Genomic DNA, 19,393 nt, shown 5'->3' with positions numbered 1-19,393 from the left:
GTTGATGTAGATTAATTTAAGGTTCCTGAAAACGATGGTGAAGGTCTCTTGCTTCGGAATTGCATATTTCTGAAAATAGAGGAATTTTAAAAACCTGGATTGCATATTGTTCTTTCGCGCAACTTGCTCATAACCTACTTTCAGAGAGCACTGTAGGTGAGGAAACTACTTTCTCCCATCCCTGTTAGAAATCTAGAAGTGGAATATGCTCACATTTGCTTTTAAGACGAAATGGATATTATTTAGGGTAAACTCACCTGTTATGTTCACACATGATAATGCTGGTTCACCAAGAAATGTTCAGTACACAGCATCTTTTCACAATACAGACATCTTATAATGCCTGCTTCTTCACACTCATCAGCACAACAGACACTATTTTCCACACACAACAGTGTTTGAAATACATTTTTGAAGGAGTTTATTTTTCTTCTTGTATTGTATCCACGTTTTTGTCAAACATACTGTATATTAACATGGCTTATAGAAGAGGAAAGCAGAACTGATAGTAAACAACTGAACGCAACTTTAATATAAAAACTCTGTTGTGAAGGTTAGTATCTGAATGTTCCATAATACGTTTATACCTGAAACAGTCTTCCAGTCGTCGAATGACTAGCTTGTACAGTCAGAAGAAATAGACGTCCAAAGGCTGAAAAAGTCGTGTGGTTTTTGGCGGAATAATTTCAGTCTGAAGTGACTTAGCATGAAGAGCATTTTAGACTTCATCATTAGAAAATATGTCACGAAAAAACTAAAATAAACTTTTTCAAAAATGTACTTCAAACACTGTTTTACATGTGGGAGTAATGTCGTATCGATGAGTATGAAGAAGCAGCCATTATAAGATGCCTGTATTGTGAAAAGATGCTGTGTCCTGAACATAATTTTCTTGGTGAACCCGCATTATCATGTGTGAACATAACACATGAGTTTACTCTAAATATTATCCAGTTCGTCTTAAATCCAAATGTGAACATATTCCACTTCTAGATTTCTAATAGGGATGGAAGAAACTAGTTTCCTCGCCTCTAGTGCTCTCTGCAAGTAGGTTATGTGCAAGCTGCGTGCAAGAACGACATCCAGTTCAAATTTTTATAATTTCTATATTTTCATAAATATGCAATTCCGAAGTGAGAGACTTTCACCATCGTTTTCAGGAACCTTAAATCAGTCTACATTAATACTTCCAGCCAAATCCATTGTGCCCTAATGAAAACTATCCCTTGTTAGTGTTACTCCCAGATATTTGGAATGGGTAATACTTCTAAGTTGTGTATCGTGATGATAAGTAATTCTTGGTTCTATTAAGTTCCTATTGCTATATATTCAGTTTTATTAAAATGAATGATTAGAACCATCTGTAAATAGACATCGTGGAGTTATTGTAACATAACTTGTAGGTCATATGCTATTTGTGCAAGGAAAATCTGGTCGCCTATAAAATGTAATTTAAACATAATACTGTTGTTGTCTACTGGCGAAACCTTAAAACATATCAAAAGAAACGAAGCATTAAAGAATTTTGTAATGAAATTTACAGTTTCCTCACCATAAATAATTTATAAACCAGGCAAGACTAGAATGAATTACTCTTTCTAATAAAGGATTATCTGTTATTCACAGCCACCAATTCTGTATACATGGGGAAAATGCCCATAAAATGCTTTTCCTATTAATGGTTTATCATAGTAATGTTTGCTACTTCACAAATAAGTAATATGGTTAGGATGCAATTTTAAATTGTAGCACAGTAGCCACTGGCATAGTTCAGTTCACTAAGGCAGGCATTTGCCTGTTGATCTGGAGTTGCGCTCGGTGCGGGTTCGATTCCCTTTTGGGCCGATTATCTGGTTGGATTTTTTCCAAGGTTTTCCCCAACTGTAAGAGAAATGTCGGGTAACCTATGGCGAACCCTCAGCCTCATCAATCCCTTGACATTAAATAACCTCGTAGTTGATACAGCATCGTTAACTAACCAAGTAAAAAAAATTGGTAATTAATACATTTCAATATCTCTATTCAGTATTTCTGAATATTTACCAATATTTGCTTACAGAAGCGAGTATACTACATAAATAGCAACCAATATTTTATGGGAATCTGTGCAAAATCTATTTAAACAATTTATAATGAATATTTTAATTTTTTTTTTTAAATATCTAGCATGTCTATTGATACAAAAAATTTCAATCTTATGATTTATCTCATGATTTTAAAAATTCATTTAACATTAAATGAATTTTTAAAAACATAAGATGTCATTAGACTGAAAATTTTTGTAAAATAAACACTGTGCGTAAGTGAAGTAAAATGATTCAGTGAGTCTAAAGTAGCGATTAGTACCAACAATCTATCACCTAAAAGTACAAAAATAATGGATTGTTGGAAAATTATACACCATCTGATAAAACTTAACAAAACAATAGTTTTACAATGGGTACCAGCACATTGTGGATTATCTGGTGATGAAGCTGCTGACTGTCTTGCTAAGAAGGGAAGTAAAATGTTAACTTTATCATTTTCAACAGTTTGGTATTGAATGAAAATACAATTGCGTGCAGTATGCATAACGAAAATGTATTTTATGTGGCTGTACATAAACGATTTAATTTATTTTAATATCTTGTAAATTATAGCTGGGAATAGTTCGAATGAATGGTGAAATGTCTGGAGAATTTTCAATGGAGAAAGGAATTAAACAAAGGGATAGCCTCAGCCCATTGCTTTTCAATATATTTTTTGATGAAATAACAAAAATATGTAAACAACGAACCCACAGAACGAAGTTGGGTATGTGGAGAATGAGACCAGTTTATCTTCAAACACTGTTATATGCCGATGACATCATGGTAATAGCGGATACACCAGAGAGACTTCAGTATGCAATATTAGAATGAAATAAAGAATTGAAGAGGAAAGGAATGGTAGTGAACATAGATAAAAGTAAAGTAATGTGGGTATCAAAGCAGGATAGAAAGGAAGAAGAATTGAATATGGTCTGTGATGGAATGCCTCTAGAGAAAGTAGAAACTTTTGAATATCTCAGTACTATTATAAGTAGTGATGGAAAAATTGAAAAAGAAGTGTTAAATAGAATTAAGAAAGCAGTTTCAGCCTACTACCAAATGAATAATACTATCATAGGAAAGTTAGAGATCAGCAACAAAACAAAAATGCAGATTTATAACTCGATAATGGCCCCGATTACGAGGTATGGGATGGAGAGCCTTGCATTACAAGACAAACACATGAGTAAGATTACTGCTACGGAAATGAAATTTGTAAGGAGAGTAGTAGGAAAAACCAGAAGAGATAGAATCAGAAATGAAAGAATCCGAGAAGAGGCTGGACAGAGGAAAGCTATGAGCATGGTAGTGGAGGAACGCCAATTGAAGTGGTATGGTCATGTTAAAAGAATGGGAGAGGAAAAGAAATCAAAACAGGTTTTTGAAATGCGAGTGGAAGGAAGATATGGAAGAGGAAGACCACGTATAACATGGGAGGAATTGAGAGAATTGGACAGAAACATGGGAAGACAGTGGATGAAATGAAGAGATTGAGTAGTAATAGACAGGAGTGGCAGAGATGGATAGACCGAGGTTACCCCGACGCTTGACAGCATAAGGGATGGAAGAAGAAGGAGAAGTAAATTATAGCTCAAGCACAAGAACTGCAAATACAGATCAGACAGTTCAAAAGTTCTGAAACACTGCTCAACCAGTCAGCAGCATCTGCCCTATGCAATCACTTGCATTCCCCTCTATGATATTTTGGCACTGTTCCTGTGTGCATTCAGTCGTGAATGAGATTTCGTTGGAGCAGGATAATTTTGTTGTGCTGTTGTGAGTGAGATTTCATTAGAGAGTGCAATAGTAATGTGCAATGGTGAAATATTCACTGCATCGACATAATATATTCTCTTGAAGATATACATCAAGTGCAGAAAGTTGTTGTTGTGTTGTTGTTTTCTAATGCCAGGCGTTTGACAATAAAGTCATTTGACCTCTTGCACTCCAATATTTTTCAAAGATATTATCATGGTCGGCCACTGAAGCACAGATTTTGAGGTGTTCCGAATCCATTTCTTGGTTTGAGTTGCACAATGGGCAGTTAGGGGAGTGATATATTCCAATTCTATGCAGATGTTTGGCCAAACAATCATGGCCTGTTGCCAATCTAAATGCAGCTACAGACGATTTTCGTGGTAAATCGGGAATTAACTGTGGATTATGATGCAGAGAGTTCCATTTTTTCCCTTGAGATTGTGTTATCAAATTTTGTTTGTTGAAGTTTAAGTATGTAGATTTAATAAATCTTTTCACAGAGTAATACGTAGATTTAGTAACAGGCCTGTAAGTAGCAGTGCTGCCCTTCTTTGCTAAAGCATCCGCATTCTCGTTTCCCAGGATTCCACAATGGGATGGTATCCATTGGAATACAATTCTTATATTGAGTGATATTAATTGAGAGAGCATTTTAGTTATTTAGTCTGACAATATAACTGCATTCTTAAATTTATTGATGTGGCGTAGAAGATTCCTGAGACTTTCACTTATTGCAATGATTTCTCCATCAAAACTTGTTGTTCCATATCCAAGAGATCTTTAAAGTGAGAAGAGACAGCATGTAACACCTGCACCGGCACCTTGTTCTCTGGAGATCAAGGATCCGTCGGTATATAAATGAAGCCAGTTTTGTGGAGGGTACCTAATATTAATTGTCTCTAAAGACAATTGTTTCATTATTAAAGTGTTTACTTCTGATTTCACTATTTCTTCTGTTAAATTTAGATTATATTCTATATTTAATAGAGTTAAAGGGTTTGGTTTAATTTGTAAATTTTCTTTTAAATTCGGGATATTGATTTTCTGTTTTAATTCTTGAACCATGGATATGAAACTTTTTTGAGTTTTCAATCTATAGAGAGGACTGTATGAATGCCAATTGTTTCCTGGAGTGAAAATGACAAGTTTTAGCCGATTTAAGTGAACACCATATTTTAACGTTTTGGTGGCTACTTCATTCACACACAACCCCCAGAATGTCTGGAGGACCACACCTGCTCATGGTTGATGGGTCCATTGGACCTAGCTGGGAGATCTTGTTGATCACCAGCTTTCCCTCCTTAAGCCACTGGAGGACGATTTTAGTGCCATAGCAGGTCAGCACTAGGAACAGAAAAGTAGAAAGAGGAGGAAGGAAAGTGAAATGAACCCCTAGGCCTCGAATGCTCTAATGCCATCGGGGTCGAAGAAAGTAAGAGTTCAGTCAGAGGAATGGATAGGAAAGGGTAAAGAGGGAATTAGGTATTGAATAGAAGAAAATTATACGAAATTCAGTCATTAACTCATCAAGCTGACCAGTGCTAATTGATGAGTGCAGAAAGTATGTATGTATATACTGTATGTATGTATATATATGTATATATATATATATATATATATATATATATATATATATATATATATATGTATATAGACACACACACACACACAGATGTATTCAATGCCTACTCACATTCACTTGTTTGTCGGAACAAGACAGGCATTTAGATGTATATTTCCTGGCAGTCCATGACACCTTCGTTTTCTTCTCTGGTCAGTCAAAGAACCTGTTTTATCAAACTTATCCACAAACTTAAATATAGCTTTTCGTATTGGAACTGGGCTGCGAGGAAATTGACATGTAAATGCTTGTCTTATTCTGCCACACACAGTTTCTATACTTGAGTATGTTTTCAATATGAATATACGATGACGAAGAGAACATCTCACCATTGCATAACACTACTATACTCTCTAATGAAATCTCACTCACGACTGACTGCAGGCAGGAAGAGTGCCATGCTTTCATGAAGGGGAATGCGTGGGGTTCAGACTCTCGACAGGCAGAGCAATATTTCGGGACTTTTCAACTGTCTACACTAAATGGAATTATTTATTGTATGTTTTGCCGTGTGAATAGCTTATCTTATGCTAAGTGAATTACTGTTCACTAAAATAGCTTGATTTATATGACAAATACAAATATTCAAATGGAAAATGACCATTTGAACACTTGCAATTACAAATGGCCTGATTGATACACACAACCCACAATGAGCTTCCTCGTGGAAGACTCTATTAACAATTTTCGTTCCAAGAGCTAACAAAACAATGTTAAGAAAACCAGCAAACAGTTACGTATCTTACATTACATATCACAACTGTCTATTCATTGAAGCTAATTTATTTCTTCAATGTTACTATCAAACAACCTGTTATCTATCAACAAGTATTTTAATTATATTTACATGTAATTACATTTTAATTTTTAACACTGTTTGCAATTTTACTGCTATAACGTGTTCATATTTATTGTTGTTGTTCTTCTTCTTCTTCCCTTCAAGTATTAGGCCATATGACCTGTTACGATCTCACACTTCTTTGGACAATCCAGCACTTCTTTGGACAACCAAGAGATCTCTTCCCATTTGGACAATAGTGGAGAATGACTTTGGGATTCTATCTCTACGCATGCGATGCAGATGTTTTATCCAGTTGTTCCAATAATGTTTAACGTGATTAATTACAGGTTCTAGTTGTAATTCTTCCATTACATATATTTATTGTTATACTTATATTTAATTGATCTGAAAATGGCAAAATAACTTGCCGAAAACGTTGATCTGTATTTGTATTTGTCATATAAATCAAGCTATTTTAGTGAACAGTAATTCACTTAGCATAAGATAAGCTATTCAGATGGTAAAACATACGATAAATAATTCCATTTATATCAGCTTATCGGAACTTAGACAATATGCCTGTAAAAAAGATTTGTCTACAGTGAGATATACTGTTTGTAAAATGATGAAGAACCAAATTGTTGTTATATGCATGAAACTTGTACCATTAATGAAAATGAATATTTCATCAGCATTATCCTTTAGTAAAATTATTATATTTCATCTAAATCACTTCCAGATGAATTGACTCGTAAGTTCTGAATATAAACAAAATCCTACAATTGCTTAGATAAAACTGCTTACATAGGTGGATGAAATATTTCATACTAGAAACCACTTTTAGATATCATTTTGTAAAAAATGTATATTTCCGAGAAAACTTTTAAAATGGACCTTCAGCAGCATTACAGTACCTTCTCTCATGCTTGATATAATGAGAAAGTAATATTAAAAAAACGAGTGTTACTTAAGTTTTACACATTTGGCAATAGTTCCATTCCTTTATTGTGTTGGCCTAGTGACATACTACCATTTGAAGTTAATTTTCTTGGACTATTATTAAGAAATATACGTATACCTAAATGAAATCATTTAGTATTGACCCAAATAAAAAGATAAACTTTCGTTTTCTGGATTACACACAAAAGGCATTTTCTGTAATCCCAAAATGAAGGCATTTAATTTACTTACTTACTTACTTACAAATGGCTTTTAAGGAACCCGAAGGTTCATTGCCGCCCTCACATAAGCCTGCCATCGGTCCCTATCCTGTGCAAGATTAATCCAGTCTCTATCATCATATCCCACCTCCCTCAAATCCATTTTAATATTATCCTCCCATCTACGTCTCGGCCTCCCCAAAAGTCTTTTTCCCTCCGGTCTCCCAACTAACACTCTATATGCATTTCTTGATTCGCCCATACGTGCTACATGCCCTGCCCATCTCAAACGTCTGGATTTAATGTTCCTAATTATGTCAGGTGAAGAATACAATGTGTGCATACGATGAAAGAGTAATGGAACGGAGAAAAATTCTCTCCGGCGCCGGGATTTGAACCCGGGTTTTCAGCTCTACGTGCTGATGCTTTATCCACTAAGCCACACCGGATACAACTCCGACGCCGGTTAGAATCGTCTCAGATTAAGCTCCAACTCTTGGGTTCCCTCTAGTGGCCGCCCTCTGCACTACGTCATAGATGTCTATGAACGCAGGACCGAAGTCCACACATGTGCTGAGGTGCACTCGATATGACGCAGAATATCTGCATGGAAATATCATATGTACTTCGGTACATTAAAATAATATATACAATGTGTGCAGTTCTGCGTTGTGTAACTTTCTCCATTCTCCTGTAACTTCATCCCGCTTAGCCCCAAATATCTTCCTAAGCACCTTATTCTCAAACACCCTTAACCTATGTTACTCTCTCAGAGTGAGAGTCCAAGTTTAACAACCATACAGAACAACCGGTAATATAACTGTTTTATAAATTCTAACTTTCAGATTTTTTGACAGCAGACTAGATGATAAAAGCTTCTCAACCGAATAATAACATGCATTTCCCATATTTATTCTGCGTTTAATTTCCTCCCGAGTGTCATTTATATTTGTTACTGTTGCTCCAAGATATTTGAATTTTTCCACCCCTTCGAAGGATAAATCTCCGATTTTTATATTTCCATTTCGTACAATATTCTGGTCACGAGACATAATCATATACTTTGTCTTTTCGGGATTTACTTCCAAACCGATCGCTTTACTTGCTTCAAGTAAAATTTCCGTGTTTTCCCTAATCGTTTGTGGATTTTCTCCTAACATATTCACGTCATCCGCATAGACAACAAGCTGATGTAACCCGTTCAATTCCAAACCCTGCCTGTTATCCTGAACGTTCCTAATGGCATATTCTAAAGCGAAGTTAAAAAGTAAAGGTGATAGTGCATCTCCCTGCTTTAGCCCGCAGTGAATTGGAAAAGCATCAGATAGAAACTGATCTATACAGACTCTGCTGTAAGTTTCACTGAGACACATTTTAATTAGTGGAACTAGTTTCTTGGAAATACCAAATTCAATAAGAATATCATATAATACTTCCCTCTTAACCGAATCATATTCCTTTTTGAAATCTATGAATAACTGATGTACTGTACCCTTATACTCCCATTTTTTCTCCATTATCTGTCGAATACAAAAAATCTGATCAATAGTCGATCTATTACGCCTAAAACCGCACTGATGATCCCCAATAATTTCATCTACGTACAGAGCTAATCTTCTCAAAAGAAATTGGACAAAATTTTGTACGACGTCAACAAAAGTGATATTCCTCGAAAGTTACCACAGTTGGTTTTGTCCCCCTTCTTAAAAATAGGTACAATTATGGACTCCTTCCATTGTTCTGGTACAATTTCCTTTTCCCAAATAGCAACTACAAGTTTATAAATTTCGCTATATAATGCACTTCCACCCTCTTGTATTAATTCTGCTGGAATTTGATCGATACCTGGAGACTTGTACTTTTTCAGATTTTCTATCGCAATTTCGACTTCTGAAAGCATGGGTTCGGGTATAAATGGCTCAGCAGTTTGCATTTCAACCTCGTCCCGATCATTTCTATTTGGCCTATGTACATTTAGTAGTTGCGCAAAATAGTTTTTCCATCTGTTTAGGACTGATGGAGAGTCTGCAAGCAAGTCACCATTCTCATCCTTGATCACGTTTACCCTTGGCTGATATCCATTCTTAAATTCCTTTATACCCTTATATAAATCTCTAATGTTTTTAGTCTTACTATTTGTTTCTACCTCATTCAGTTTTTCTTTCAAGTAACCTCTCTTTTTATTCCTAAGTGTATGACTTGCTTCCCGTCTTTCATTGAAATAATTATCTCTCTTCTCCTCAACTGGATCCTGTAAGAATTTCAATTTTGCCTGTTTCCTTCTTTCTACTGCAATGCAACAATCTTCATCAAACCACGGTTTCTTTTTCTTAGTTTCATAATAACCTATGCTCTGCTCAGCTGCAATTTTTATACTATCTCTGATATTTTCCCACACGCTGTTAACATCTAATTCTTTCTCAACTTCGTCGGAACTTTCTAAAGTGGCAAATCTATTCGAAATTTCGACCTGATAATTTTGCTTAGTTTCCTCGTCCTTTAATTTCAAAATATTGAATTTAGTAATATTAACTTGTTGCTCTATTCGCTTGGCTACTGATAGTCTTTCTCTTAATTCTCCAATTACCAAATAATGGTCAGAATTACAGTCTGCGCCCCTGAAAGTTCGAATGTCTACTGTACTAGTATGTCTCCGTTTATCTATCAAGGTGTGATCTATTTGGTTGTGTGTCAATCCATCTGGAGAAGTCCAAGTATATTATAAATTGTACTGTATAAGTAAGGTAAAGAACCCGATTACAGGCCAAATCAGCCCAAACAGTGGTGGATGGTTAAGACTGCCCCCTTCACAGACATTTGGTATTAATGGCAGTAGGAAGGTTAGTCCTACATGCCCTCCACCATTACCCCTAAGGAAATGCCTCTGGTACTCATTTCTGTTAGAGGCTGAGTAAATGCTGTGGTCACAGTGGGGTCAGAAAGATTATAGAAAATCCGTGACTCTATTGGGAATCGAACCTGCAAGCTTCTGGCTTTGCAGCATTATTCCTTAGCTATGACGCTACCACATGCCTGTCTAAGTAGGTATACATCATTAATTTTTCATAAATGTACGTAATAGAGTATTATCTGGACCTGGTTGAAGATACTAAGAAAAGTGGCACTACAAAAGATGTTCTAAAATTGCTAACATTTGTAGTGTAATTATTTGCAAAAAATAGCTACAGTAAGTAAATAATGAATAATATTGTACAAAAAAGAAACAATAAGGAGAAGCTGGGTGGCAATCAAGTCTTCTTCTCACCATCCAAATGTAAAGATATCTTTTCGCTTTTGGATTTTTTTCCATTTCGTGGATTAAATTAACCTTTTCTGCAAGAGAAAGTGTTTTCCTTTTTGTGGTCATTGTTTTCTAGTGAAAACAATTCCGTCTCTTCACTGTAGTAGCACTGACACCACGCACCTCACCGAGCACAACAAAGACAAGAAGCGACCGTTGCTGTGAGTTGTAAATTGCAAGGAACGGCTATCATTGAATGTGACTGATTCTCGCATAGGGTGGGAATTAGTAGATGGTTTATGTCCTGTTCTACTGTGTGTTATTCTTTGTGTAGACGTGGGGAGGAATTGGGGATCATGTAGTCCACTCCATTAACACGTGACAGTGATGCAGCAGACTCTTAAAAAAAAATTTCAAAATTTGTATTTCATGTGTTGAATCGAAATGTATTTATTTTTGCATTAGTTGGGATTTAAAAAAAGTTATTTAAGAACAGTTTTTAATGTAAAATGGGGTTTTACAGCAAAGTGGATAACATTAAATCGAATATAAACATGCATTAATCATATGTAACAATTACTGGGACTGTAAAAATTTAATGTTAAATGCAGAAAAACGTTAAATGGAGGTCTCCTTAAATCATACAGTTGGAATATTGTATCCATATAGAATTACATAATTCTAGAGACAGTATATTTTTCCACCTACATCATAGATATCACGTCAGTAATATTTATCATGGACTGTGAACTAAATATTCCATCCTAAATAAATGCACGAGTCCACTTCCATGTGTTCACATTTCAGACTTTGCACTAGTGTGTTCTAATTACTTTTAAGCATATTAATTTTTTCGATCATATTTGAGAAATAGCCTATGAAGTCATTATTTAAGCAGCAATTGGTAATTCCCCCTTATGTAGTTGAGCTAGTACATTATCCACAGTGTCCACTTTAAAGAATGAATGTTCGATGCTGCTTTTGAACTTGACACACAAGTACTGATTGATTCACCGTTTTATCTCCTGAATGTTCTGGTAGTGCCACATTGAACTTCTCCTTCACAGCAGCAAAATTTAAAGCGAAAAATCGTTAATTCCATGGCTAAGCCTAAAACTCGTGGACAAAAACTATACCACTTCTTTAGCAACACTGTACACTTTTATGCAACAGTTGTATATGAGATGTTTACTTCCTTTAACATTCTTTTCAATACAGTGTGTTTCTTTATAATCGGATTTATAATTTAAAGGTAATATTCATTCAAATTTATATTTTGTAGTGCGGGACATCCATGATGTCTACATTTTCGGATATTCCTAGCTATGCATGGTGGTAAGAAAATGTAATATTGGCCTATGTTTATGGTGGATAACTAGGTGTAATAGTCCTATATTACTTGCAAAGGAGACATTTTTTAAGTTACAAACCATTACAGAAATATATGCAAGGGAAAGAAATGTGATGGTTTTCGTGAGAATGATCCATATAAAGCAATGTGGAAACTACACCAATATCTGCTATGAAAATTTTAACAATGATTCAAATATAAATTTTGAAATTGAAGGAAGAGCTGTCACACAATATGAGACATTAATAAGATTACATTATAACAACTGAGACGAAAGAAAATCAGAGATGTGCTCAGTTTTCGAATTGGTAAAAATGTGTAGGGGGAAGGGGATGAATTTCTCTATGACATACTAATTTTCTCATTTTTTAAAGTAATTATATAAATTGTTATACAGTATTCGGTTTTAAAGTTTACTTTATAAACTTATGTATTATTATTATTATTATTATTATTATTATTATTATTATTATTATTATTATTATTATTGTTGCCATCCATTTTAATTACTGTGAAACCTGACACGGTATTTTGAATTTCTGGTAACATAATAATCATAGCGTATGACTTATTGGTTACTAGATGACTCACAAATAAATTACAAAATCGTCTTATTAAAACTTTATTTCTCCACAAGAAATAGTGCAGTGTCATTTCCTCTATGTCAGACAATCTCTACTTCTAACCGACAAAACCTACACTTAGGGTTTCACTCCATCCTATGTGTGTTTTCTCATGGTGCAATGCGTCGTTAAAAGGGTGGCTTAATTAAACAGCCGTGTAGCCTTGATTAGTTTCATCATCTGACTTAAAATTCAAACCATTAATATTTTCCAAGCTTAGTAGATTACATTCATAGGTTATAGTCTATGTGCCTGAGTTCTCAATCCAGACATTATTCATCTTCATGTTTCTTTTCTGCATGCTGTCCCTTACTCAATTCTTGTAGCATTTCTTCCCAGTTGGTATCCAATGGAAGAATTCTTTGTTTATTTCAATGTTCTCTCTTCGCATTATCTGTTCATACCAACTCAAGTATTTAACATGCCCTGAAATTTTTTATCAATTTCACTTTACTCACCATCTCTTGTGGTGGTATTTTCTCCTTCAGATTTATGCTGCGAAACAGTAGATATTTTCCAAAGCTTAATCACGAAACAGTAGATATCTTCTAGCTTATAATTAATACACTTGAAAGTTTCACGCTATTCTTTGTATGTGTTTTCTACAGGTACAATGTACAGTTAAAATGGGGGAATTAAGTAACAGTTCTGAAAACTTATTCATTTTCAGAAGCTGACTCACAGTCCCTTTTGATGGTATACTCTGCTGCAAAGAATTGATATCTTGTGACATTTAATTAATAAAATTCGTAGATTACATCAATTAAAATACCCCTCATTTCTCGTGAAAAACAACAACTGAATAGACTACAGTGGACTATAGTGGACTTTATGTTGTCAGCAAACAGCTGGATACATTAAGAAGATTGATTGTAGATTACATGGCAAACCATCTCTTCTTCTAGCATATATGAGTCGTTCAGAGCAAAAGTGGTGTAAGTCAAAATTGGGTAATGAGGTTTAAAGTAACAATTCTGTAAAATACAGCTCAAAGTAGCAATTAATATGTCCCTCCTGCTTTTCACTGACTACGAATAGCTTAAATAAATTGAATATTAATTGCTACTTTGCGCTATATTTTACAGAATGTTTACTTTACCCCCATTACCAATTTTTTACTTACACTACTTCTGCTCTGAACGGTTCATATATTATATAGTTGGGAGTTTTACACCATCCTCTACATTTTTTAAGTATACAGTGAACAGTCAAAACGAAAAATTTAAGTAAATAGACCTGAAACCTTAAATAGCTTCAGAAATTGACTTTCAATCACTTTCGTGGTATTCTCCTTCTTCACCTAAAAGACAATTTAGTGATGATGTTCTCTTGCAGGTGCAATGGGTGATGGTCAGGTGCTGACGTGGAATGTTGGATCCCCTGCCCCTCCTAACTACGAGACACAACTGAACCTTCTGTTGACCCTAGAGGCCAGGTCCGAAATCTTCAGCCTGGTATTTTCTTCACATTTGGATATTCTGCTGGCTGCATCCAACACTGGGGTTTGTGGATGGGTAGTGACACAGGATATGCTGAGAAAGAAACCAAATAAGTGAGTTCTCTCCATAACGTATTCACTCTGCTAATAGTATTTGTTTTTCTTTATTGTCTCTGTTTTATCTTGTTATTTTCTTCAGTTTTGTCTTCTCTTCCTTTTATGTAGTTTCTTGTCTAACACATGAATCATGTTTTTCTTCATTCTTGATAACACTCTTTTAACACTTAATATCACTACAGAGCTTATCACTACAGAGCTGTTATTGTTATTTAGTCAACGTCCGAAGACCTGTCTGAACCCCAGAAGTGATGCCAAGAAGACAGCACTTATGAGGCAACCAGGTCAGAAGGTACAGACTGATTATTTAGTCCTGACAGCTCAGTGACGCGAAAAAGGGGAAGTAATAGGCGTGGGGAGAGTTCCGGAGTAGAGATAAGGGTGAACGGTCGGTAAAGGAATGTGGTACAGCTTAATTGTACTGGAAACATACCGCTCTACCACATGCATGACATCTGATCGCTCCGAATGCAAGCGAGTGAATAACCCAAACACCCCTTGGCGTAACTAAATGGACTAGCCTGACCCAGGCACAGATCACCGGCGACTGTCAGGACTAAATAATCGTACTGTAATGGGGTAGGGTAGCCAGTTTCTTTCTCCCTCCATTGCATACATCGCTGACTAGCCACATATTACAGTAGTCAGACTTCAGATGCATACAAACAATTATTCTTCCTCTGACACATATCGTCAAGTGAGATGTACTGCCTGATAATAGATGTACATATCAGCCAGAACCTCAAACAGAGGAACACAGAACTATGAAGTTATTTAAATAAACTACTACTTGTGTTAAACTATGTTGGTATTTTACCTTAATGGACTAGTTTCGACATGATGTGCATCATCTTCTGGATTCTAGTGAGATTCCATGCTGTCTTCAGGTTTTCTGTTATTATCCTGGTGGAGCATATTCATGATTGGTAATGTATCGAAAAGAGTGTATGTTCTGAAATTCAGTTGAGTTTTGATGTGTTGCGTGTGTCTATACATTGCGTATTGTTCTAATGTATCGAATTTCGGCTTTTTGGTTGAATGTGTAAGATTTGTATGTCAATTTCTATATTGCTGTAGTTGTGGTTGAAGTTTGTGATGTGTTCTGCGTAGGTTGAATTGTTATGTGATTTAGTTATTGCTGTAATATATTCCTTGTATTGTGCTTGAAAAGATCTATGTCACCTGTAACTGTGCCTTCAAAAAAGTAAGGATGTAAGATAAGTATCCAAAATTGTTGCCGTTCTTTCCAATGTTTCTTTCTCTGGTTCACAAAGAGTGTTAAGACTGTATGTTGTTGTTATCTAATGCTGGGTTTTGGCAATAAAGCCATTAGCGCTCTTGCTCTCCAATATTTCTCTGTGGTGGATCCATCAGGTAGAACTTCACAGGTTTGTAGATGATCTTCAATCATTTCTTCTTCTTTGTTGCATAGAGGACAATTTGGATTCGTGTAAATTCCTATTTTATTCAAGTGTTTGGCCAAATAATCGTGTTCCATAAGCAGTCTGAATTTTGCTACTGCAGTTTTACGTGGGATTTCTGGAATAATTTTGTTTTTTATTATTATTATTATTATTATTATTATTATTATTATTATTATTATTATTATTATTATTAAAATGCTCCATTTTTTATCTTTGGCTTTGTTATATAGTGCTTGATTTTGCTTGATTTTATATTTGTTTTTAATTAGTCTTTTCATGGATGTAAAAAGTAGGCTTGTATTTGTATCCTGAATTAAATTGGATCCTTTTTTGGCAAGAAAACCAACAGTTTCATTTCCAGCAATTCCGCAATGTGCAGGTATCCATTGCAATTGAATTTACATCATTTTATATGAATTTATTGCATATAACGCTGCTTTAGAATCAGAGAGAATGACAGCATTTTGAAATTTAGCTATTCTATATAGTAGGTGTTGGAGTGAGGTATGAATAGCCATTATTTCCGCATCAAAATTTGTTTATGATATCCTGCTGGTTGATAAAATGAGAATAATGCACACGTAATTTCTGATCCTGAGTTGTTATCGATAGTAGACCCATCTATGTAGATATGTAACCATTCTTCTGGTAGGTGTCTGTTGTTCACAGCTTCTAATACTAGCGCTTTTAGTACAGATTTGGAAGTTTTTCTCTGGAATGTCTGCCTTACCAGAAAAGGATAATGTGTATCCGAGATCTGTAAATTAATTTTTACTCTTTCTAATATTCTTTAATCCAAATATTTGCTAAACACTCAGTATTTTCCGCAGAAGGCCATAATTTTTGTTTTCTTCTTTATTGATTTTCGTATCATAATTAAATCCAATTTTGTTAAAATTATACAGTATATTGAATGTCGTAAATCATTTTCTGAGGATCCCACCAGAACAAAACCGCCCACAAAAAGTAGGGAATCTAACTGTAAATTTTTATTGAGTTGTATATATCCATGAGGCAATTATTGTCATTCCCTAATTAAAATTGTAGACATTCTCCTAGCACTGAGAAATGAACATTATTACATTTGAGAATAGTACACAAGGAAGAAGTATAAAAATACTTTGCTTGTTTGTGTGTTACAGTGTGGCTATGCTAAAGTTCAACTTCCCCAAGAGACGAGGGAATACTACCCGAACCTCAGAGCCACAACTGGTGGACTCGATCGAGATGGTGGGGCAGAGCACAGTGGCCACTAAGTGCGCCCTCCATGGAGTAATCTATCTATGGAACCTGACATCGGCCATACAAGGGGACGCAGTCACCACAGTGCAACCAACCCATGTACTGCAGTGGAGTGACACTGACAACTATTTCATGAACATGGGTTGCCACCCTGGTGAGTTTGCAGAGAATATGACAACAAGGAACATTCATTCAACTGTTGACTTATTTTCCTCCCGTTCTTACTAAAAAGTGAAGCTAAACAACGGCATGTGATAGTTAATGTACTCCTCTGCAAGATGAGACTTTCTATTGGCCTTTATATCTATACACTATCAGTATGACAGCTCATTATTAAGACAAAAGTTAGTATACTACTGCCCTGCACATTGAACTTTCGTTTACAAAATCGTCACATTTGTCACAGACAAGCTTTTTCCTATGTTGTTTTTTTACCTGACATAATTAATTTTCCTATTTCTTGGAACTCTTTTCGAGTCTTAAAAATTGCTTAAATTGAAACACCAATAAATTCCCTTGTAATTCCCATAATATCATCGTGGCTTCAGGATATTTCTCAGTGAACTTATAAAACACGTTTAATTTTTCGTAACATGTTCAATATTTGAATATTAAAATTCGTGTTGAAATGCATGCTGCTTATAATTAGCTACACTATATGGATCTACTTTCTAGGTAACCCTTCAGAATACCTTGTTGGATCAGACATGTACATATCCAGTAACTCACACTGAGATAATAACATAGATAACAACTTTAATAAGTAATACCAAACACATGACAAATAAATAACAGACAGTACAGTTCTTACCATACACACTATACATAAACAATCCTATCTCATACATGACCCACACACTCGTGGATACAAACCATAACATATCTCATAATTCCTACTGGCCAGCCAACCACAATCCCTATACTGTACATAAATGATAGTGTCTCACACATGACCCACATGCTCACACACACAAACCATAACATGTCCCTAAAAGACCCAACTCGGGGTACCACAATGACTACGGTACCGCTAACGGAAGTGCAAGCATAGTTTGGTCCCAGCTAACTACAGGTAGTTCGATAACTACTGATTCTGAGAGTAACTAATTCCGCAGTACCATAAAATAGGGTGAATATGATCTTTTGTACATTTTTAAATAATGATGAGTGTGCACATTTTACTATAACAATAATCACGCAGCTGTTTTTTGTTTTTTTGTTCTTAAGTAATTGGTCTACAACAATGGTCAGCTACACAGTGCTAAACCAACAGATTTTCAGTTCAACATAATTTTATAATACAGTAAAACCCTGATAAGATGCTGTTCAAGGGACTGTGTGTAAACTGTGTATTAACCGGGACTGCGTATTAGGCGGGTACAGTAATTTTGACTTGTATACAATATCTATTAGCATTTTTCTTTATTGAAATACATGATTCATGAAAAGTAATATAGTATTACTCCATTATGTAATTACTGTACTGTACTTCAAAAACATTTACAATATGTATTGTACTTAATTCTTTTGGAAAAAAAGTCATTTATAGTTGTTTGCCGTGTGCATGTTCTCCTAATCCTCTTGTTTACCACACTTCAGTTTCCTCCTATTACATCCTCTCGACGTCGTAGCTGTAGTGATTGAGTCGCGATTTTTTATTATCGTTCTTAATATCGATGATGGGATTCCTAATGAATCAGAGAGTTGTTTCTGATTAAGAGTACTGTTCCCATCGTACTTTCGTAAGATTTCCAATTTTTCTGACACAGAAAGCGCTTTTCGTTTAACGCTCATTGTAATCACATTCACAGACACTCCAATACACTAAAAGACAACAAACTGCCCAGCAAAAATTTCCAGAATTTTATTACGGCCGAGTGAGGAATGCTGTTTGAGAGAGAGGGTTAGCAAGAGGGTGAGGTATTGTAACTGTATGTAGAATTTAAGCACGCAGGTAAATAGTCGAATAAGAGAGCTAACAAGAGGGTGGAGTATACTAAGGTATGAAGTATGAAGATTTAAATGCGCAGGTAAAGGATCGAATACCAATACTTTCAGGTTAATGGCACCAGTGAGTTCAATGACCAAGATGTTTCATTGCTGAAAATTACATCGAAAATATTCCACAAAAATAGCGTATTATGTGGGATTTGAGTGCAACAAACCGGGTATTTTATAAAGGCATTATATATTTATGTGCAGGGACCAGACAAAAAAAAAACATATTACACGGGATAGCATAATAAGCGGGCACATCATATTGAGGTTTTACTGTATGTGCTTCATTTGTGGAAGAAGGTAGTGTTTCTCCTGTTGCAACTTATCATTGTTGTCAAATTGGTATGTCATGATATTTTTACTTTCTAAGGATGTTCTTAAGTACTAGTTTTAATTTGTATATGCATAGCTTATGTCATTTTGATACTACATTTCACTAAACATGATATTAAAATTTTGTGGGGTGAATCCGATCATGCGGTTTACAACAAAGGGAGCCTTTGGAAACATAGGCGTGAATTACCAATCTAGTGCCTTGTCTGGATTCAGGAAGACAGTAATTGTTCTCTT

General features: G+C 35.3%; 1 protein-coding gene across 2 annotated transcripts in view; it reads left to right on the top strand.

Moving 5' to 3' along the window:
- The window catches only part of LOC138694358 (leucine-rich repeat and WD repeat-containing protein 1-like), a 62,627-nt gene that overhangs the window by 26,790 nt on the left and 16,444 nt on the right, over positions 1 to 19,393 (top strand). For both annotated transcript variants that reach the window (XM_069818008.1, XM_069818009.1), the window contains 2 exons: positions 13,940 to 14,156; positions 16,726 to 16,979. In XM_069818008.1, the coding sequence (XP_069674109.1) occupies positions 13,940 to 14,156; positions 16,726 to 16,979 (471 nt within the window). The remainder of the gene's footprint in view (positions 1 to 13,939; positions 14,157 to 16,725; positions 16,980 to 19,393) is intronic.

The sequence above is a fragment of the Periplaneta americana genome, chromosome 2, assembly GCF_040183065.1.
Source record: "Periplaneta americana isolate PAMFEO1 chromosome 2, P.americana_PAMFEO1_priV1, whole genome shotgun sequence".
NCBI classification, from domain to species: Eukaryota; Metazoa; Arthropoda; class Insecta; order Blattodea; family Blattidae; genus Periplaneta; species Periplaneta americana.
The sequence above is the reverse complement of the archived record's forward strand: the minus strand, read 5'-3'. Positions and strand labels throughout refer to the sequence as shown.